The following is a 22,229-nucleotide window of genomic DNA, read 5'->3' as shown; positions in this document are numbered from 1 at the left end:
AGGACTGAACCCAGGGCCTTGCGCTTTCTAGGCAAGCGCTCTACCACTGAGCTAAATCCCCAACCCCTAATAAATGTATTTTTAATGCTTAAATCACATACGTCACTTTGGACCATGGACGTCAACAGTCGCAGGTCTGGGAGAGCTTTCTTCATTCATTTTACTTCTTTATGAAACTGAGTTTTGAGCAATCGGGACATTATTTTGCAAAATTAAAAAGACAATATCTTAATTTATTTTGTATTTTGAAACAGGGTCTCACTATGTATCCATGGATGGCCCACTGAGTACTTGCTAAGTAGGCCAGGCTGGCCTCCCACTTGAGTCTATCCCCCAGTTCCTGCCTCCTGAGTGTGAGGTTATAGGCAAGCACTACCCAACCTAATGAACCTACCTCCATTCCTTCTTCCCCCCAAATCCTGATTATCCCCTAATTAATCTCCTTCTTCCCATTAAGTCAATTTAATGTTCCAATTCAATTAGCATGCTCAGAAAAGGAGAGGCTCTATGTCCTCACCTTCAGAGCCTGGGAAGGGGCATGGAAATTCAGGTTTGGGGAGTCACCAAGGAGCTTCCTTAAGCACAGTACCTTGATCAGCAGGGAGGGCATGGGTCATTCAAGGAAGGCAGAATATGAACTGGGTCTGTATGGGAGATCTCATATCCAGACTTCAGAGCCTAGGTGTCAACTCTAGGCTGACCAGCAGTGACAGGGACCCTCCCACCCTCATCCCCAGAGAAGCCACCAGTGGGGAGCCTATGCAATAGAGGGGGGGGTGGTCTGCACCAGGCTGGTGGGCATGGAGTTGCCAGGCAACTGAAAGGTCAGTGGTTGCCAGGCTGGGGTCGGTGAGGGGCTACAGAATGAAGCAGCTGGGGAGATGAGGAATAGGTGTGGCCACTGGGTGGGGGGAGGTGAGGAGGAGGTATGGGGTGGGGTTATGTGGAGTGAGGTGGGGGCAATGAGGAGGTGTGGGAGGGTATGGGGGTGGTGTAGGGGAGAGGGAGGGTAGAGATGTGGAGGTAGATGTGGGGGTAAGTGGGGAGGAGGTGCAGGGGCAGTGGAAGGAGGTGGGGGGAGGGGGGGTTGGGGGATATGTGGGGGGAGGTGGGGGCAGTGAAGGGAGGTGTGGGAGGGTGTGGGGTGGTGTGGGGGGGTGGGGATGTGAGGGAGAGGTGAGGGGGGAGGTGGGGAGGCATGAGGGCAGTGGGGTAGGTGTCGGGGGTGTGGGGGGGAGCAGAGGACACAGATGAGCTGTCTGGAAGAGGAGGGAGTGAAAGCATGGTTAAGGACAGGTGCTAGGATGGCTGGCCACAAAACAGGAACTAAGAGAAAAATAACCTCGCCTCCTTATACCTGCCTCCCTCCTCCCTAGCCCCACGGCATCTTTCCATTCTTTCTATCTTTATAGAAAACCCTAAGGTTATGGAAAGTCTGTTAACATCTGCTGCCCAGGCCCCACCATAGCAGAGGTGGTGTGACTGTCATCTACCACATTCGCCCTTGAGAACTGAACAAAAAAAAAATCTATGGAGGTGTGGTGAAGTATGGGGGGAGGGGGTGCCTCCACCGCCCGAACTGAGGCATCCCTCCCCCTGAGGGAGCAGCCACAAGACAGTATAGTATAGAAAAGGGGGGGGGGTTGGGGGCTCAGTGGTAGGCGCTGTCATCTACCACAAGGCCCTGGGTTCGGTCCCCAGCTCCGGAAAAAAAAAAAAGAACCTGAAAAAAAAAGAGATGGAGAAAAGAGAGGGAAGAAGGAGGAGGGGGAGGGAGGAGGAGGAGGGAGGAGGGAGACTGAGGCATCCCTCCCCTGGGAGTGTGTGGAGCCACAAGACGGGTATAGCAAGAAAAGCAAGCCTCACTCTCTTGCTCTGCCCTCCCTCTCTCCCCATTCTCTTTCCCCCTCTCTCTCCATGTGCTCATAGCCAGCCTCTACTCCTCCTCCTCTCTCTCTCTCTCTGTCTTTCTCTGCCCCTATTAACCTTTTAACTCCACTCCCCATGCCCTGAATAAATTCTATTCTATACTTAAAAAAAAAATCACAAAGCAAATCTTACAATGTTTTAGATAAGTTCGGGATTTTGTGTTGGGCCACACGTGGCCACTGGTGTTAAACATGCTGGTTTAGGGAGCTGGCACGAGAAGGGAACAGGAACTCAAACAGAACTTGAATACGGGAAGGGGCTGTCCTGGGAGGCAGTTGTTGGACCTGTTCCACCAAGGAGCTAATGAGACCTGGCCTCAGGCCAGGCACAGAGCTAGGGCTAGGGCAGTCAGACCTAAGATCTGAGCTCCCAACAGCTGTCTACAGACTTGGGCAGATGTACCTGGAGCTCTCACAAACGCTTTCCAGGATCAACAGACCCTTAATAGGAACCTCTGTGGGTAAAGCCCGGGGCCCAAGACCTCTTATGAAACCCTAAAGCACTTCCAGTGAGCAGAGGTTAGAATCAGGTCGGCGTCTGTGACTAATGGAGTCAGCTACCCGGGGAAGCAGCTAACAGAACATTCCGACCCAGCATGCACTGCTCCCCTCTCTCCCATCCTTCAACAACCTTGAGTAAGCCCTGAGGGCACAAACCTATAATCCAATAATTTAGGAGGCTGAGGCAGGTGGATCTCAACTTCAAGGCCTGCCTGAGCTACTGAGGTAGTTCAAGGTCAACCTGGACAGCTTAGTGAGACCCCGTCTCAAAAGAAAAGGTAAAAATAGGGTTTGGGGTGCTGGGTATGGGCACACACCTTTACTCCTAGCACTTGGGAGGCAGAGGCAGTTAGCTCTTGGTGACTTGGAGGCTAGCCTGGGCTACACAGTCTGTTTCAGGCTCAAAACTAAACAGTAACAAACAAACAAGAACAATACCCCCATCTCCCCAAAAAGTTGGTGGAAGTGACTTAGTGATAGAATGCGTGCCCAAGGTTCTGGGTTCAATCCCCACTTTGTGGCCTCTATGACAAAGAGCTTTACTTTCCAAAGGAGAGAGCAAGGCTCATAGGAGTGTACATAACTGCTAGGGTCATTCAGGTAGTAATTAGGAGCGGGTTAGAATTCACCACCAGGCCATCAGATCCTCAAGCCCACACCCTCTCCTTTCTCTCCTGGCACTTCCAGAGAAGTGGGGTGACAGGCAGGTACAGGAGCCCATGATGCACCGATTCAAAGGTTGCTTGCAGGAAAAATGATTGCTTGCACAGAGGACATTTGGCAAGTTTGGGCGAGAGCCTACTACCCTTCCATAATGTCGGAGGCTCCAGGGACCACAGATCCCAGACAATAAGCCACAGTAGAACTCACCTCACCCAGCTCTGGGTGTGTGGGCCAAGAAAGAGAGAGTGCCTGCACCACGGTATCCTGGGAGTGGGAAGATCCCATTCCAGGTCTCCATAATACAAACTGTCCAGAGGAAGTAGGATTTTCCCCAGGCCTGGCCTCAAGGTGAATGCATTCAAGGGTGTTGCCTGGTCCTGAGCTTGGTAGGGAATAAGGAAGGCAGCTCTGAGGCCTTCCACAGAGGGACAATGTGAGTTCAGGGGCCAGGGGCCACAGGGAAGTTGTGAGTTCAGGTCCCTGCCTCTGTCAGCAGACTTTAGGCTCAGAAATATCAGGAACCCTTCTCATTCTAAAATGCCCCTCGTAGGGCTGGGAGCGCTGGGGACCTGAGTATCTCTAGGCCAAGCCTAGAAGTGGTAAGATTCCCACTCAAGATCCACAAGCCCCTGGCAGACAAACCCACTCTCTCCCCGCAAAGCAGCAGCCATAACCGGCAGCCCCAGGCCCACCGCCCGCAAAGGAGGGGGCCCGTGCAAATGCACACCCCAATGAGAAGCATGTGCAAGGCAGAGGCGGGGGGTGGGGTGGGGGAGGGCAGGACATGCAGTTGTCACAGAGGCAGAAGCATCTCGCACTGACCTTGAAACTCCAGTAGTTTGGTTGCTGATGGAAACAAGAGAAGAGATGGTTATAAGGGACTGCTGGGGAAGTGGGACGGGGATGGGAGAGAGACTCAGGACTCAACCCTGGGACATGGGCCTCCACCCTCTCAGAAACAAACAGCAGGCAAAGCCTGTGCCTCTCAATTCTCCCCGGAGGCTGGAACCTTCTGGGTCACCAAGGACGGGGCAGGTTCCAGATCTGCTGGTGGGGGAGCAGGATAGAACGTTCCAGATGTTTTAAGTGTCTTTCTAGCCATAGGAACTAACATCAGAGAGGGCTACAGGTGAGGAAAAGTATAGATGACCATGAATCGGGCAAAGTTTGAGGGGAGGGTGGTGATAAATCTGAGTGGTGGGGACCAGAGAGATGGTACTCCTTGTGGGAGACCAGGGTAAAATGTCCCAGAAAAGATGGCATTCCGGCTCAGTTGGGTAAGGGAAGAGCTGGAGACTGGGAAGAAAGGTGTGCTGAGCAGAGCAGATAGCTTAAGTAGGCACCCTGGAGTAGGCAGGGGGGCTGGGAAGAAGCAGAAGGGAGTGAGGGGTCAAAGGTAGTCGCTGGATGCCAGCCTCCGACTGGAGTTACACGGACAGATCAAAGTACAGAAAACACAGGAATGCAATGCTGGGGTGTGCAAAGGGAGACCCCAGTAAGGCTGAGGGCAGGGAGTAGATGGTGGCGACTGGGACCGGGGCCAGAGTAGGCAGGCCTGTGTGCCAGGATGTGCAAGGATTGTGGAGAAAAGTGGACCGACGCCAGTGACCTCGGGGGCTTGTCAGAGGATGGGGAGTTTGGGCAGCACTTAGAGCTACAGAGGTGGCAGAGAAGAGTTTGAGGGGGCCTGGGGCTTCTCTTAGCTCGCCCTGCCCTCCCCAGAGACCAGAAGGGCCTTCCAGATGGCCGGCGACAAGGGAAGGACAGCCCTGAGGGCGGGCTGGTTCTTGGCAAAGCTGAGGGTACCCTGCTGACCGGTGCCAGCCTCAGCAGGAGAACAGAGGCAGCAGATGGCCTGGCCCCAGGGTGCCTGGCACGAGCAGACAAGATTCCCCCGGCCTCAGAGCCACTGGCAGAGGACAGGGACCTTGAGGGTTCCTGCTGGGAGGACACCATGCTGTGGTGCCCTGTGCCCCTAGGATGCTTTAGGGGCAGGGAGGAGTTAGGAAGGAGGTGAGGATGGCTACTGCTGGGTAGACTTTATGCTGACGGCTCTTTGGGGTGGTCTGAATCTGGAGTAGAGTTTATTTGCCACAGTCTGTACACACACCTGAGACACCACAATTCCTATCCCAATTTAGCGGCTCCAACAGATGAAAGGCAGATACGTTTCAGGTAGGAGAAGGGGTCAGCAAAGGCGCCCCCTCCCACCCCACCCCAGTGGTGCTTTCAGTACCAGTGCTTTTCGGTACCAGGGGGTGCTTTCAGTTTATCACAGTAGGGGACAGTGTGACTTAAAGACTTGAGCCACAGCTTCTGTGACCTTGGATAGAAAGGGAAGCCTAGAAAGTAAAGGGACAGCAGAGCCAGGCTGGGGACTTGGAAAGTCATGTCATGTCTGCAGACCAGGAGTGACAGACAGACGGACAGACGGCTCTGCAGAGAAAGCCTCATGCTCCCCCCACCCCACAGTGGGCACGGGAGCCCTCCACAGCTCCCTGTAACATGCACGTTGTTCCTGCAGTGAGTTGGCTGACTCAGACACATCTCGGGTAGGCAAGGATGTCACAAAGGTGCCCAGAACGACGGACACACCCACCAAGGTGCACCGCACTAAGGGAAGCCATGAGAAATGGCCCCAGAAACACACAGCAACTTGGAGACGTCTGCTCAAAGACCACCTACTCAGATCTACGTGTACCTCCAAGGACCCTATCTAGAGCTAAACCCAGTCAAAGACACAGAAGGTAGCAAGGCCAGTCACACCCACCCTCAGCACATCACAGAGGCATGGACACCTATTCTCTCTCTCTCTCTCTCTCTCTCTCTCTCTCTCTCTCACACACACACACACACACACACACACACAACACACACACACAAACACAAACACTAGTTACAGAAATATACACAAAATAGTATACAAGGACCACCAAGACAACTCAGTGGGTAAAGGTGCTACTGGCTGCCAACCCTGATGATCTGAGTTCGATACCTGGATCCCACATGGTGAAATGAAGGAACCAACTGCCCCACACTGCCCTCTGATGCCCCCACACACGCACCATGGCAAGGGTATACCCTCCCCCATGGACACATATACTTAATACATGTAATTTTTTTCATTAGAGCAATATATGAAATACACAGAGATTCAAGGGGAATGCCCTTTCTCTGCTCCCCTCTATGAGGTGAGTCAGGACATCTGTGTCACCTCTGGCCAGTATCCAGTGACTACAATGGTCCTATCATCATGTGTCTGAGGGTTGATTTCCTGAATCAAGAAAGATAAAAGTTGTCCCATCCATTATCCTGCCATTAGTCTCAGCACAAGGGACTCAGACCATTGTACAGATGACTGGGATCCCACTGGGGTTCTTAGAAGACAAGCAGGCAAGATGTGACTATAGCCACACCGACTGTACCCTCACGGTGGGTTCCAAGCCTGTACACAGTCATCGGTCAGTATCTGGAAGGCTCGGGTCACAAACAAGCCCAAGGAAGAGAACAGGGTGACATCAGTGTCTGGGAAAGGGTCATCCTAGCTCTGAGAAGGACACAGGAGAGAAGTTATGTTTATGTTTGGGGGACTTGGACGGACAAATGACACCGCCATCCAGTCATAGGACTTGGTAGTTCTGAGTGTCAGAGCCTCCTCAGTGAGCCCTGTCTCCTTCCTGGTCCTCTGTTCAAAAGGGGAAGAAGGAGCCTTTCAGCCGGCCTCAGCAGGAACCAGGTGCATGGTCTCCAAGCAACTCACTGTCCTTGGGGGGGCGGGGGGAGAATTGCAGCAGTGGGGGTGGGGGGAAAGCCCCCAGGGAGATGGGCCATCATCCACCCTTTCAGATATTAACCCAAGGGGCCACCCCTGCTGATAGGGAACAGAGGCTCCTCCTCTATTGTACAAGAGGGACACCTGTGGTCCCCTCCCTCCCCTTACCCCCTTCCTAGCTGTAGGTTCTTCAGCCTGTGCCCAACACACATCTGCTATATATCAATGCCCTCAACATATTCATGGCAATGAGTAAATGCCAACCAGGCAAACCAGGCAAGGCCAGCAGGGAGGGGGTAACTCTAAATATTAGGCCTGGCCCCACTCCCTCCGTCTCTGGGCCCTGTTGCTGTGGGCATTTTTCCTGAGACTGTCACAGGTCTAACCCTGAAAGAATGACAAGGAGCTGAATGTGGTGGTGCATTCCTTTAATCCCAGGCAGAGGCAGGGGCATCTCTGGGAGTTCATTCCAGGTTCCAGGACAAACAGAGCTACAGATAGAGGCCCCGTCTCATAATAAATAAACAAACAAACAAATAAAGTAAACAAGGCAGGGGCAGGAGAGATCTGGGTCCCTCTGCTCTTCGCCCAACACAACCTCACCAAAGGGAAGATATAGGGTCAGTCAGAGACAGCCTTCCCAGAACCGAGGGACTACAAAGGAAAGGTGTTGAACAGGAGACTGGCAGAACCCGCTGCTTAGAAGACAAGCTTTCAGGAGCTGGGGCAAAATGAGAAACAACCATCCCTCAGGACCAAGCTTTCAGCCATAGGGGAGAAGACTTCACACACCAGACACACACACGCACACACACACACACACACACACACACACACACACACACACAGTGGAGGAAACAGCTTTTTCCCTCCCAGCTGAGGCGTTAACCCCTATCATTCCTCTCTAGTAGTTAGTCTTGCGGTTGTCTCTCCCCCTAGAGCTGGCCCTCCTCCGCCCACTTCAGCTTTTAGAGAAGCAGGACGAATCCCTATCCGGACCTTATACCACAACCCTCCCCTTTCCCCTTCCCCTGAGCAGAGGTCCCGGGGTAGGCTAAGTGTCCCCATGACCCCTTCTTGACCTCAGGCCCCGAGGGAGCATCCTCCAGAGAGGAGGGCAGCCACGAGTCGCGCCCCCTTCCTTCGTCCCCAGACTGGCGCACACACCCACTTCCCAACTCGCGTGAACCCGAGTCCGTGCAAACGCCCGCTCCCAGCCTAGGGCTACGCCACGCGCCCTGTGGCCGCGAGCCTGCCACCGCCACGCCGCGCACCGCCCTCCCCCAGGGGTTTTCAGCGACACCCGCAGCTCCGAGCCCTGCGGAGGTTGGGTGTGCGGGGAGGGGGGTGCACTGCGGGAGCCGCGCGGCGCTTGGGGCCCGGGGCGCACCCCGGGAAGGTCATGACTTTCTGAGGTTGGGGGAGGGGGCGCCTGCCGCATTTGGGGGTGGGGGCCGACACACGTGGAAGGCACCTGCTGCGGTGAGGAAAGGGAGGGGGCGTTTCTCGGAGATCGGGAACCCGCTGCGGTCACGCGCCCCGCACCCCTAGATTAGTCCTCGGAGCCGCGGATCGAGACCCGATCTCTGGGTCCCCGCCTCCCGCGGAACCCCACAGTCACTCGTCCTTACCTGCGGCCACAGGTGCACACTCCAGGCCCGGTCCCGCGTCGGGCGGGGGAGGGAGAACGACCCGCTACTCCCACCCGCGCGGGCTCTCCCCTCCCCCGGCCGCCTCCGCAGCCGCCGCCGGTGCCCTTTGCTGCAGTGCGAGAGCCGCCGCCGCCGAGCCGGCCCGGGCCCCGGTCGCCCCGGTAACCGCGACTCCACCTGGCGCGGCGCGTTGCGCCGCCGTGCGCATCCCCTCTCGGACCCCTCCCGCGGCGCGGCCCCGCCGGCGCAGCCCCGCCGAAGAGCAGAGGAGGCTGGTGGCTGCGTCGCCGCGGTCACCCGATACGCCGGCCCGCCGCCCAGGACTCGGGTTGCAGCAGGAGGGAGGGAGGTTAGACAGCTTAGTGGAAGCGCGGGGGGAGGGGCTGCGGCTTGGTCTAACCTCTGGTCCTTTCCCAGGATCCTCTTCACTGCCCCCATCTCCAAAGGTCTTAGTTACCCCCACCTTCCCGGCCCTCAACCTCCTCTCAGCAGCGCCTCCTTGCCCTTTTAATCCTTCCAGGACTTAATCCCCGACTGAGTCTGGGAGGCCTAGGATGCCTAAGTTTCCCCGTTGGCTTCTGACCATGCCTTGCTGTGTGATTCTAGTCCTTTGCTGGCTGTCTCTGTGCCTTAGCTTTACAAAAAATGAACCTCAGACTTATCCCTGGTGGGGAGGAATATGATAAACTGTATCATTAAGAGATGACAAGATCCTAGGTTTACTATTAAACTCTGGGGCCAAGGTCTCCCACAGACTCTCCTTCTTCCATCAAAGTATAACTCCAGACAGACAGACAGACCGTCACTCCATCACAGAACACAACTGAGCCCACTGGAATCCAGCCTCATGTCTGCCTCTGGGGCTCCAAAGCCCTAACCCTGCCCCCCAACACTCCATCTAAGAGACCTGAGGCACCAGGGACTCACCTGTCCATCCTGCGCCTGTCTTCTCTCCATCTCTATCGTCCCAATCCTACTGTCGGCCTGTGGTATTCACCACCCACATGGCCACTCAAGACAACTCTCTCCCACCTGTCATCCAGTCTTAGGGTCACACACACCCCTGACCCTGTTCCCCAAGTTCAGCCAAAATGGGGCTGAGAGCCAGAGGGGAAGGGGCTCTGTGCCCTGAGAATGATAATCCGTGTGTCAAGCTGTTACCAGACAAGTTCCTCTCGGTCCAGGCACCCGGGCTCTGGACGCTCATCACACCCTAGCTGGTCACAATATCTTTTTATTTTCCTTGGGAAAGTCCAGCCTTGTCACACTTGAGTGCATGAAGAACTGGACCTCTTCCACTCAAAGAGCTGGCAGCCACTGCCCTTCTCCTACCTACTACGGTGGCCATCAAGTCCAAAACTCCCTGGCTCCAGGTCCAGCTAGAATTCCTGGTTCTCCCATGCCTGCTATTCCTCCCCTGGCAGTGTGCAGGCCTGAGCTGGGAGCACATGCTGAAGTATATCCTCCTATCAGGGAAAATGAGGCCCAGTGAGGAACAGGAACCAGGATCAGAAGCAATGGCTAGATGCCTTAGTTCTTTTCAAAAAATGCAAGAAGGGAGAGAGAAAGACACCACGCAGAACTTCCTGGTGGTCAGATGGGGGAGGCAGGCTCCACTCAGAACCAAGACTGGGGCATACACAGGGCTATAAGATGAGAACAAGAGATTCTTGAGAGCCCAAGGAACAAGACTAGGTCCTCTTGTTTAAAAGAGAGAAATCGCTGTTTATTTGTTGGTTGGTTTGTTTTGGAATCGTAACTATCCCTCAAAAAGGTCCCAGCTAGATTTGGGGAGGCGACTGTAAGGACTCCATCGGGGAGATGTAAATACAGTGGAGAGTTTGCACATAAAAGAGAAGGGGTGCCAAATAAAAATCCTCAGTGTCCCCCCCTTACAAAAAAAGGGCCTCCCCAAAGCCAAGCTCCACCAATGGATTTTTGTGAGGGGGATGGGTGGCTCACCTGGGCAGGCTGGCCAGCCCCTGAGGGGGTGGAGTCGCCGTGGAGGTGGGAACAGAGGGAGCTGAGGAGGCACACAGGGTCCACGGTCCAGCCGCCGACCTGTGTGTGTGAAGCAAGGGACACCCCATTAGGGGGAGCGGGCAGGAGCCGCTGGGGATGGAAGCGGACAGGGAAGGATGTTCCCAGGCAAGCTCTGGCACAAGGAAGGGAGCCAGTCATGGTGGGGCCTTCAGAGTGGCTGGAACTTGCTAACTAGGGCCCCAAGTTTTCCTGCGTGTCAGGCAGCACAGGGCTCTCGCCACCGGAGAGAATCCTGATTTCCAGTTCCCAGACGTGAACTCCGTCAATATTTGCCTCATTGCCTCCTAACAGGACACCTCAGACCTCACAGTGACGGGGATCACTGGACGGCAGTGACCTCACTCCTGCAGTCTCTGCCATCTCTGTAACTCTGACTTCCTGCTCCTACCCAAGGCCACCAGGCACCTCCACTATTGTTTCCTCCTGCCCCTGGCCCTCTGGCCTTAGAGTCTTCTCTCTGCCAACCAACCATTCCTTCTCCAAACGTCCGCCCGGCTTTACAGCATGCTAGACCGTGCTTGGGTACTCCGCCCAACTGAAAGGGCCCTGGGTCCTACCATTGAGCCTCAAAAGGAGCAGATGGGGACAGGACAGAGGAAAGGGACGAACCCAAGCATGTCTGAGCTCCCCTCCAGGGCAGAAGCATTCGCTAACTACTTACTGAGCGTTCACCAGCCTCTTCCTATGTAAGTGCTCCCCGACAGGCTTGGCGCCCCTTGAAACTGCCACCTGGCTACTCCCATCTTTTGTTTCTGCGAAACCTCCCAGATATCTCTGTAACCAGGGTGTCCAGTTCCTACTACACCTGGTCACCAAACCACTGAAACTGGCCACGGCTGCTTCTTACCCCTGCCCAGACAATACCTAGCCCTTTGCAGTGCAGGCGCCGACTGCCCCATGGCTCCTCTCTGACCGCTGTAGTCTTTTTTTTTTTTTTTTTTTTTTTGGTTCTTTTTTTTCCGGAGCTGGGGACCGATCCCAGGGCCTTGCGCTTCCTAGGCAAGCACTCTACCGCTGAGCTAAATCCCCAACCCCTGTATTCTGCTTTAATGGTCTTCCATGGCCCACTCTCACTTCTGCCTCTAACCTGACTGCTCCCAGGTCTCCTGAAGCCATGGTCCCCCTGGAGTCCCGAAATGTATATAAAGGTATCCCTTTGGCCTTCTTTCCCAGCTTCCCACCCCACCCCATGACTTTCACCCATTTTTGTGTCTTTCCCAGAGACTGATCTCCCTGTCAGTCAAGAGTTTCTTTTCAGTTCTCACGTAGGTCTCATGTAGCCCAGGTTGGTAGCTGAGGACGGCCTTGAACTGCTGACTATCTTGCCCGCTCCATACTGCCTCCCCACAGAGTAATGGGATTGCAGGCATGCACCACTAAAGCCAGTTTGTGCAGGGCTGGGAATCAAACCCACAGCCTCTGGCATACCAGGCCAGCACTTCGTACCAGCTAAGCTTCTTCCCCGGCCTCTAGCTATGTCCTTCCCGCCCGCCTCCCTGCTTTATAGATCCAGATAACCAACAATGCTTGCTCAGTCTCTCCTCCCACTCTGTCCAAACACCTCTTTCCTTCCTCTTCTCCTTCCCCTACTCTGTCACTTTACTGTTTATAATAAATATAACCCTCATGGTCTCTACTGGCCCAGCCCACTTGATCAGTATGGCTCCTCACATTCCAGTGCAAACCCTTCCCCCTACAGACCAGCCAGAGGGACTTTTGTGTCATGTCCCAAGTCCACTCAAGCCCACGCTGCTTCCCTAGGACCTGCTGATACAACAATTTCTTCCTCTGTTCAAACTCTTTCACCCTGCTAGTCCTCATATAGAGACCACTTCCTCCAGGCAGCCTTCCCTAGGGACCACCTCCTCCAGGAAGCCTTCCTATCAGGCCTGTGCATGTGATATCTCTGATCCTAAACTCCCTCCCAACTGACCAGGATGCTCATACAGTGTTTAATCCCCCCATCCCCACCTCAGCTAAGGAGGTCAGGGCTTATGTGAGTCTAGAACTCCTTCTGATCCTCTCCAACCTGGACCCTGTTCCTAGGTGGACTCTGGAGCTGGGAAAAAGCAAAAGGTAGACAGACCTAGAGAGGATGTCTGGGGGCAAGCAAGGTCCCACAAACATGGCAGTGTGCCCTTGATCTCTGCAATGAGGGTGCAATGTCCCTCCCCTGATTCCCCAGTCACACTGAGGAAAAGGAGCTGTGACCCAACACTCCTCAGTGTGACTGAAGGAGTGCTAATGGATGGGCACCGTCTACCTTCTCCCAGAAGGGACAAGGCTCGAATTTCCAGAGCTGAGGACACATCAGCCACAATGGCCCCCTTGCCCATGCAAGGCTAAATGCAGAATATTAGTCCTGAGAGGAAGCTAGTGCTTGAGTGGAGAGGGGAATTGAGGAATCCAGGCTCGAGGAGGCTGAGGAGGGAAGCACCCTACTCCATGTAGGCCCTGGGCCAAAGGCAAAGGCCCCAGCCCCTCCCTAAGTAAGCCTTACTGAGGGCAGGAGAGAGCCAAGGAACACAGAAGATACTAGATCAGTCACACAGTACCACAGCCAGTCTGTGTCACTGAAGGAGGTAGTGGCTCCAGTTCTGGGCTCAGTTCAGGTGCGGGCTGGGGTTAGAATCAGCCTTCCAGACCTCCCACGTCTGAGAGAGATGCTACAACCAAGCGCTTCAGCTCTCCCACTGGGTCCCGGCCAGTATCCTCAGTGCCCAAAGCTTCCCTTCCATGCCTTCTTCCCAATCATTCCTCTGGCCTCTGAGGCACACCTTCCAGCCCTTCTTCCCACATTCCGCCCAAGCCCTGGAGACAAACTCCCCAACTCCGGGCTCCCAGCTTTGCCCCAGATCCGGATCGCTACAGACCCCTGCCCCTGATCATACTCACCTGCTCTCGCATCCTGTCCTGCTGACCTCGCAGGGCCAGGGCATGCTGGGGGTACTTGCTCTTCAGGTGGTCCATAAACGCATCTCGCTTGCGGTCAGCATCGGCCTTCTGGAGCCCGCTGAGGGCCTCCAGGCTCTGGGCAGCGATCACCGTGTGCCGCCGCTCGGAGGTGTGCACCAGCCCCACGTTGGAGAAGCGCCGGCCCCCGCTGCCCCCGCTGCCCCCACCCCCCAGGGTCCGGTACTCCCGAGGGTATTCGGCATCGTCGGCAGACAGCATGGGGGGGCTGCTCCGCTCCGGATCTGCGAGAGGGGGAAAGGGTCTGGGGTCACCAAGGCGCCATGTCAAAGGGCTGCCCATCTCCCACAAGGGTCCCTGTGGGGCAGGGCGGGGCTGATGGGGTAGAGAGGCCTTCGGGAGCTGAAAGGGGAGCTAGGAGGATATATGAGGTGAACTTAGAATTTTAAGTTGGGGGTAGGGAGCAGGGCCTGCATGCAGCTTGCACTTTGGTTTGCTTTGGAGCAGACAGGGGATGACGTCAGGACAGGAGAGGTAAGGAGCACTGAAGGTGCCCAGGTCACCTCTCTAACTGTACATTCGGTCCCCTTCCTGAAGACAGGGGAAAGAGCTGCGCTGTGCTCTAGAACATTTTCTAAGGGGAGGCTGGAGTCATGAGCACTTTCCTCAGACCTGTGCACTCAGGACGGTATCCTTCAGCGGGGGGAGGGGCCTATCTAGGAGAGGAACCAGGGAACTGTGGGCGGGGCGGGGTGAGGGCAAAGGTCAGTCACAAGGCTTCTTCCCGAGGATGAATGAAGGTCCAGAGTCTGGGGCAGAGACTCCCTTTCCCTCCCTCCTCAGAGACAAACAGATGGACAGACAGCAGAGGCTGGGCACAGAGAGGACAGTGAAGGATGGACAGGGAGAAACTTACAGAAGAAAGCAGGCAGACAAAAACAGGTCGACTCCACCCCCCCCTTCCCCTCCTCCTCCCCTCCCCCTTTCAAAATCTCCTCACAACATAAGACCCACAAATGACTGCACAGGGGACAAAGACAGAACAGAAGTGGGGCGGGGGGGGGAGGCCGGGGGCTGAGGTCTCCATACAAATCCTTAATCCCCTCCCAAGTCCCCTCCTCCACTCCCAGCCTAGCCTTGCTCTCCCCAGTCTCACCCCCAAAGCAGGTAGGTCCTCCTGAATATCCACCTTAGCCATATTTCTGGACATGAAATCCAGTTGCTTGCCCTGTCCCCCTAATGAGAGACAGGAATCTCCATACATCCCACCTAAGCTCCCAAAATGGCACCCCTAAGCATAGTCTAGGACTGGAGCATCGAGCCCCAGCAGTCAGGCTTGTGCTCTTCGGGACAGCCACAGCTGAAGAAGAGAGATGTGGCTGGGAATCCTGGGACTTGGCAGGTTCCTGAGAGCCCTCTTCCCTCCGCACAACTGCTTACCCTGCTTGCTGCTAGGCCACATCCACCCAACGCCCAACCACAGGGGGAGAAAGAGAGACGGAGCCACATTTCAAGACTAAGCTACCTCAGCACCAACACACACACATGCACATTCATGTATGTGCACGCACATGCATACGTACACACAGAGGTGCAGAGACACCCAGAATCATTCCACCAGCAATGTACTCAAGAAAGCCACCTTCAACAACAGTGCACGGACGGACACATGCACAGACAGACACACGCAGACACTTCATACTCACTGCACCGACAGAAAGGGGGGAAGGGGAGGGAACAGAGAGGGAGAAGGAAAGGGAGAGAGAGACAGAGAGAAAGAGGAGGAAGGAGAGGGAGGGGAGAAGGGGAAAGGGAGAGGGAGACAGGGAGAGAGAGACAGGGAGAGAAAGAGAGAGAGGGGGGAAGGGAGGGAGAAAAGGGAGGGAGGGGAGGGAGAGGAACCATCCTGACACACACAACACACTCTTCCAGGCACGTGCATCTGGGGCTCATAGCCCCGGAGTTCCCAGCATTTCTCACTAAACCACAAAAACACAACAGCCCCCATAGGAATTTCAGTCACCGGCTCCAAGAGTCTCCCACCACTGCCATGGCTCTCAACACTCCTGTCCGGCAGGTGCTATTGTGGTCCCCATTTCAGACATGGCTGCCAAACTTCAGAAACCCAGTGACATGTCCAAAGCTACAAGTAGCAGTGGCCTGGTGTGAGTCACCCCCAGTATCTGCTAGGTTTGCACTGCCATGCTCCCCGGGCAGATGATAGTGCCCATTGGACTAAGTGACCACTGAGTATGCGACACATCATGGAGGCTTCCTTCTTTACTCATTGGTCTCCCTACGACACTCAGGGCCTGAGTCACCACTGGTGACCTTCCAGGTACCCTCTGTCCCTTTTACCACAGTTGCCTTTTTGAGTCTCCCCAATGAGGTAGATACACAGTGATGAATTTAACGGTAGTGTTTTATATCTACACGTGCACGTGTGTGTGCACACGCGTGTGTAAGATACATAATTTATCGAAGAGTAAATATGGGCTGCACATAGGTGGTAAGTGTGTGGCTTGGTCTTCATGCAGATCCTCAAACAACTGTCCCTGAATCTGTTGCCTGCCTGTGGAGCCTGTTCTCCTAACTGAGCCACCTTGTCTGGCCTCACTGGGAGAGGATGTGCCTAGTCCTACAGTGACTTGATGTACCAGGGTGGGGTGACATGGGGAGACTCCCCACCTCCTCAGAGGAGAAAAGGACGGGGGAGGGGCTGTGTGAGGGTGAAACATGGGGAGCTGCGACTGCGATGTAAAAGTGAAAAAATAAATAAGTTAATGAAGAAAAAGAAATATAATTTATTGAACTATTTTGTGTCTTGCTATATATAGTTCAGGCTGGTTCTGACCCTCCTGCCTCAGTTTCTCAAGGACTGGGTTGTACAGGAGTGTTTTATATTTTAACTGATTACATCGTTATTTTCATAAGCATCAGAACACATCTAAGGGCAAATTGCTGGCTTTCTAGACTTTATTCCTCAGAGTGGTAGTAAGTTCCCTCTTTTTTTTTTTTTAAGATTTATTTTATTTTATATGAGTACACCTTGCTGTCTTCAGACACACCAGAAGAGGGCATCAGATCCCATTACAGATGGTTGTGAGTCACCATGTGGTTACTGGGAATTGGACTCAGGACCTCTGGAAGAGCAGTCAGTGCTCTTAACCACTGAGCCGTCTCTCCAGCCCCAGTAAGTTCCCTCTTAAGTACATATATAGTCAAGTTCAGAGTGAAGTTGTGTTAACCAAAGCGATGCTGAATTGATACAGTGCAAACAGTTCTCTCACTACAAAAGAAACCAGGGTGAAGCTTGCTAACTAAGGCTAGGAACACAAGGGCCATCTTCCTGCCAGTCTCTGTTCCAAGAGAAGCTTGTGGCAGGGCAGGGTGGCCAGGGACTGAGGCTGACTGAGGTATGGGTGACACAGGTGAGTACAGACTCCAGCCTCCCTCCTCCTCCACCAGAGGGTCCCATCCTACTGATGATGGCAGAGATCTCCAAGGCTAAGGATGCCAGGCTCCTCCCTCTTTCCCCACCATGTGTGTTTTGTCTGTCCTTCTTGCTAGACCTAACTCGGCCCAGACCAGCTGGACTCCTGGCTAGCCTGTTCTGTCCCCCAGGACTCTAGACACACATGAATGTCACTCATTGTCCCCCTCCCCAAAGATCTCCTCCTTCACCCTCACCCCTGCATCGCACACCAGCTTTCCTTCCCCATCCCTGGGAGGACATCAATATGGTGTGGGGCAGACAGTGTACTAGCCCAAGGAAGGGAATGACCTGGGGAACCCTGGGAACTCCCCAGTTCTCCCAGGATGGCGGTGGCAGGAGCAGGGGTTGGGGGTGAGGGGTTAAGTACCACTGCACTTTAGGTCTATAGTGGCTTGAATGTCCCCTGGTGACAATTGGGAAGGGATTGATGAACAGGCTTGGGTGTCAAGGAGAACAGGGAGCACCCATCAGATGCCCAGGTATTGGTCCCTGGGGTTCAGGGGGTGCTCTCTGGAAGGGGCAGAGGGGAGGAGGGGCTTGGATCTGAAAGGCCCTAGAAGCAATTTAAGCGCTTTGGAGACCCTGGGATTTTGCTCAGAAAGAGAGTGAGGTAAACCCCGGGGTCCTGACTTCCTGCTTGGCACATGCACATCTTTCGCCTTTTTACAGGGCCTGGTGGAGTTGGGAGGATGACTGTGGGCAGCAGAGGGAATAATCAAAGGAGATTCATTTGTAGTCACTGCCTTGCTCTCTGTCTCTCTGTCTCTCTGTCGGTCTCTCTCCCTCTCTCTCTCACACACACACACACAGTGCACACACACACTACACACAGAGACACACACACACAGAGACACACACAGACACACACAGTGTACACACACACAGAGAGACACACAGTGTACACACACACAGAGACCACAGAGACACACACAGTGTAGCACACACACAGAGAGACACACACAGTGCACACACACAGACACACACAGAGAGACACACACAGTGCACACACACACAGTGCACAGAGACACACAGTGCATACACACACACACAGATACACACAGTGCACACACACAGTGCACACACACACACACACACACACACATAACCGCTGGTCTCCAACTCTCCATGTAGCCAAGGATAGTCTCCACCCTCTTCACTTGAATGCTGAGATTACAGGAATGAGCCTTCATGCTTGATTTAGACCGTGTTGAGGATCAAACCCAGGGCTCCTTCATGCCTACTAGCCAAGCACACTACCAGCTAAGCTACATTCCAGCCCCTGATCCTTTAGAGCCAGGGCACCTGAATTTAGACCGTAGCCAAGTCCCCTTCACTTGGATTGAATCGGTTCCTCCCTCCAGGGATCCCAGTTATTCATTCATTCAGTCAAGCGGGCCCTTCCCTGATGAGTCAGGGGTCTAATCTGTAAAACATGGTTGTTAACCTCCAAACCCTGCCCCCAAGGGGCAGAGGGAAAACTGAGACTATGACCCGGAGGGGCATGTTGGTTCCCCATCCCTGCAGCCAACTCCAGCTCGCAGCAGTCTCTGCCCTGACGTCCTCTGAACCGCGCAGTTTAAGGGGAAAGGCCAGGGTGAACGATGGGTCCAGTAGGCTGGCAGCAGGCTCCAGGCCCAGTGATCGAATCATTGGTGCTCAGGGATTCGGCTGGGTTTAGGCTGGGAGGAGCACGCGGATGGAGAGGAGAGCAGAGGCGGGAACTCCTGCAGGTGGGCAAGAAGGGCTGTGATGCGCGCGGGGGGGGGGGGGGGCTGGGGAGGGTTGTTAATGGGAGGCGTGGCCCGACAGGAGGGAAACCAGAGAGCTGAAGGAGAGGCTGCAGGGTCTCCTCTTTCCGAGGACTCTTTCGGTGCTAAGCCCACTGTGACTCTTTTTTTCTCCCCCCTTTTGGATTTTTTAAGGCACCTTATCCACCTGTAGCAGAGATTAGCCTCAAACACATGGTGTAGCCCAGGCTGCCCTCAAAGTACTGGATTACAGACACGCCCTGCCACACTGGGCTCTAAGATTTTTAAATGGGAAAGTGGAGGCCAGAGGGCAGATGTCAGGGACTAAGAAAACGAAGCATCAGGACTGGAGAAGCAGAGGGGGTCCTCTGTCACCTCAGCTCTGCAGGGACCTTGGGGGAGGGGGAGGTGGCCCTGCTGGGATGATGGGAAGCAGTGGGCGCCCCCCAGTGGCTGGCTGTGATTAATGAGCAGGTGCTTCACAGAAACATTGTTACTTGTTCGGCGGCTTCCAAACCCCACCCCCAGTTTATTTATGGGCCTGATTTATTTTTACCCACCACTGAATTCTCTTACATGAAATAACTGTAGCTCATTAGAAGAATTAAGATCCCAGCATCTCAGTGACACCATCTTGTAAAATCATCATTCTCATCCCCACCTAGCGTCTTTACCCCGGATGTCACCATCTACTCTGTCCTCTCTGCCTGTCGCTGGGCAGCGCTGGAACATGACATCATCTTCAGAAGAGAATGTGGGAGGGGGGACAAAGGAGAGAAAATATAGGGGGGATCAGAGCTGCTGTGACAGAAAGTGACAGGAAAGGACTCTGAGAAGCTCTGAGACAGCCAGCTCCTTTTTAATGGACACCAAGAGACTATTCCAGGGGGCCTGACCTGACACATGTGTTCTCAATCCACGGTCTGGACCGAAGCTGGGGCCTGAGAGTAGCTAGAGCACAAAAGGAAGGACTAAATGCTCAATGTGACAGCAACTCTTGTCCCCACCAGTCAGGGCAATGGGGGACAGTGGCAGAGATTTCAAAAAAGGAAGAGGGCCTGCTTCAGACCTCACAGAACCCTCCTCATAAGCACACACACACATGTGCAGGCAACAGAACTCCTGGTGTCCCCTCTATAGCCAGAGTAAGAGGCGCCCACTTCACCCAGGAGCAGCCCTGAGGCGCTGCCACAGTCAATACTGCCTGATGACTTCATCTGGCTGGTACCGCTTCAGTCTGAAAGAGTGATGAACTTGAAGCTAGAGGCCAGAGGACAAAGGTCAGAGGACAAAGGCCAGAAGACAAAGGCCAGAGGCCCAGATCCGCTTCTTAAATGCCAAGGTTGAGACCCATGCCCACCCTTGCTTGCCCAGGGGAGGCCTTTGCAGTGGCCTATGAGCACCCTGCCCCTCACCCTGCTCTCTGTCTGTGGGTCCTAGAGGCAGACGCCCATCTGTGTCTGTTTTCTAGAACCAGCTTTTCCGCCCCATACCACAGCCACCAAAGTCATTTTCCAGGCAATTGCCTTTCTGTAAACATTCCTGTGTAATATCCCCCTAAATTGCTAATGCCCAGCGCCCTGTTGAGTCTCCCTGTCACTCTAACAAGAGCCTCAGACATGGGGGTGGGGAAAACGAACGAAAGCTCCAAAGAAGACTGAAACAAGAGTTCCCACCCAGCTTCCAGTCAGGGACCTCCATACTGCACCCCGAAACTCTCCAGGCTTGGCCAACCCAGCCCTGCTCTAGAAGTCAGGTCACCTTTACAGAACCTCATCCAGGCTAGAGGCAGGACAAGGAGGAGGGAGGAAAGGGGTCCCATGAGAGGGAGACCTGAGAGAGAAAGGAGCTGAAAATATGGTAGAGGTGGTTAGACAATAAAGGTGACTTCCAGAGGCAGTCACAAGTGACAGCAAATTTTCATTACTGAGTCCCTGGGGAAGGCCAGCTTTGATCCATAACAGACAGAGGAGGTCACACAGAGTCTAGCATTGCCATGGTGGCCTCAGCTTCCTGGGCTCTACAGGCAGGGAAACCAGGTGGGCAAAGCAAGAGTCTGTCAGATGCTGACAGAGCCTAGACCCCTCCCCATCCCATTCAGTTATCTACAGGGCCACATCGGAGAGCTGCAGGCCACACTGTCTTCCTGGGACAGCCAGGGAATATGAGGGCCGGGGACTGAGCCACCCTGGTGTCCCCTTCTGGGGGTAGGGACTGGGAGAGTCTGTTCTCTGTGTCTCCGTGTTCTTGTCCATTCCTAGGAAGCTGGGCACTCGGGTTTGGATAGACCAAGAGGTGGAAAATACCAGAAGAAGCCAGGAAGCGAGAGGATGGCGCTGGGCCCTGCCAGTCACAACCTTACGCAGGCAAAAAACACAAACCAATTTGTGCAGATTTAAAACCCACCAAAGGCCACTTAGTTGGTTAAACGAGTTGGAATCTAATTAAAGGACCTCCTCAGGGCTGTGGAGGGAGAGCTCACCTGCCTAGAAGGAGCAGCGGGGTGGGGTGGGGCCTCCCTCAGCTCCCTGTGGGAGTTTCTATTGCTTTCCACAGTGTATGCTTCCTGGGTAGAAGACATTAAAAAGAACAGTCCCACCACCTCAGCTAGCTGTCTGGGTCCTCCGTCATGAGCCTAGAGTGGGAACAGCCATCCACCCTTAGTCTGAGCACAACTGATGCTTGCCCACCTCAATTCCAAACAGCCCCCAGCCTCACTTGGGACTCCAGCCTCCAGCTGGGCATTCCACACGGCAGGGGACAGCCTTTCTCTGCACTTAGGCCTTGTCTTCCCCAAGTGATAGGAGCCTCCTAGGTGCCTTCAGGGTCTCTTCAGGGTGGGGCCCTTGTCTTCACCTTCAACTAAGAAGCCTTTTTTCCAAGAGGTGCCGAGCTACACACTGGGTGGTCCTGAAGATACTCAGGACTGACTAGAGGGGACTGAGGGTCTGGGAGGAGCCAGCCATACCGAGCCTGACAGGGGGCGCTACATTCATTCTGTAGTCCTGGCTCACACACAGCTACTGGCTTACCTAGGCCAGCACATGGGGCTCAATAACCCTGGCATGTGGGACCCTACTCAGCTCAACTCCTAGACATGGAGGAATGAGGCTCCCATGATGCTCGGCTGCGGATCCCATCAGTGTCCAAACACTGTTGTTATTTTAGCCAACGTCTTTCACTGAAAGGAAACTGAGGCAGAGACCAGGGACCAAGGCAGAAGAGGCAGAGCCCGAGTGTGCTGGGTGGCCCTTGGGGGACAAGGACATCTTCATTCTAGCGTGACACCTCCCAGAAAGCAACTCCCAGGGGAGCCCCTCCCCAGCTGCGGGAGCCCCAGAAGCATGAAAGCTAACAAATTCACTCAAATCTCACAACACAGCAGCATCCAGGCCCAAAGACACAAGCTAGGGGGTCACAGCCTAGCCTGACCCCAGCTCCCCAGCCCAGCCCGGGAGGGGTTCACATATGGAATTCAAGCTTGTCTCACCGCAACCCAAGCACGCACTCACA

At 54.5% G+C, this 22,229-nt stretch overlaps 1 protein-coding gene across 1 annotated transcript in view; it reads right to left on the bottom strand.

Moving 5' to 3' along the window:
• Srcin1 (SRC kinase signaling inhibitor 1) overlaps window positions 1–22,229 on the bottom strand; it is a 62,226-nt gene that overhangs the window by 26,404 nt on the left and 13,593 nt on the right. Inside the window, exons 3-4 of the mRNA XM_032912101.1 lie at window positions 13,455–13,756; window positions 3,915–3,938 (exon numbers count right to left, since the gene is read on the bottom strand). Of these exons, the coding sequence (XP_032767992.1) occupies window positions 3,915–3,938; window positions 13,455–13,756 (326 nt within the window). The remainder of the gene's footprint in view (window positions 1–3,914; window positions 3,939–13,454; window positions 13,757–22,229) is intronic.

This window comes from Rattus rattus, chromosome 9 (genome assembly GCF_011064425.1).
Source record: "Rattus rattus isolate New Zealand chromosome 9, Rrattus_CSIRO_v1, whole genome shotgun sequence".
NCBI lineage: Eukaryota > Metazoa > Chordata > Mammalia > Rodentia > Muridae > Rattus > Rattus rattus.
This window is presented reverse-complemented; position numbering and strand designations above follow the sequence as displayed.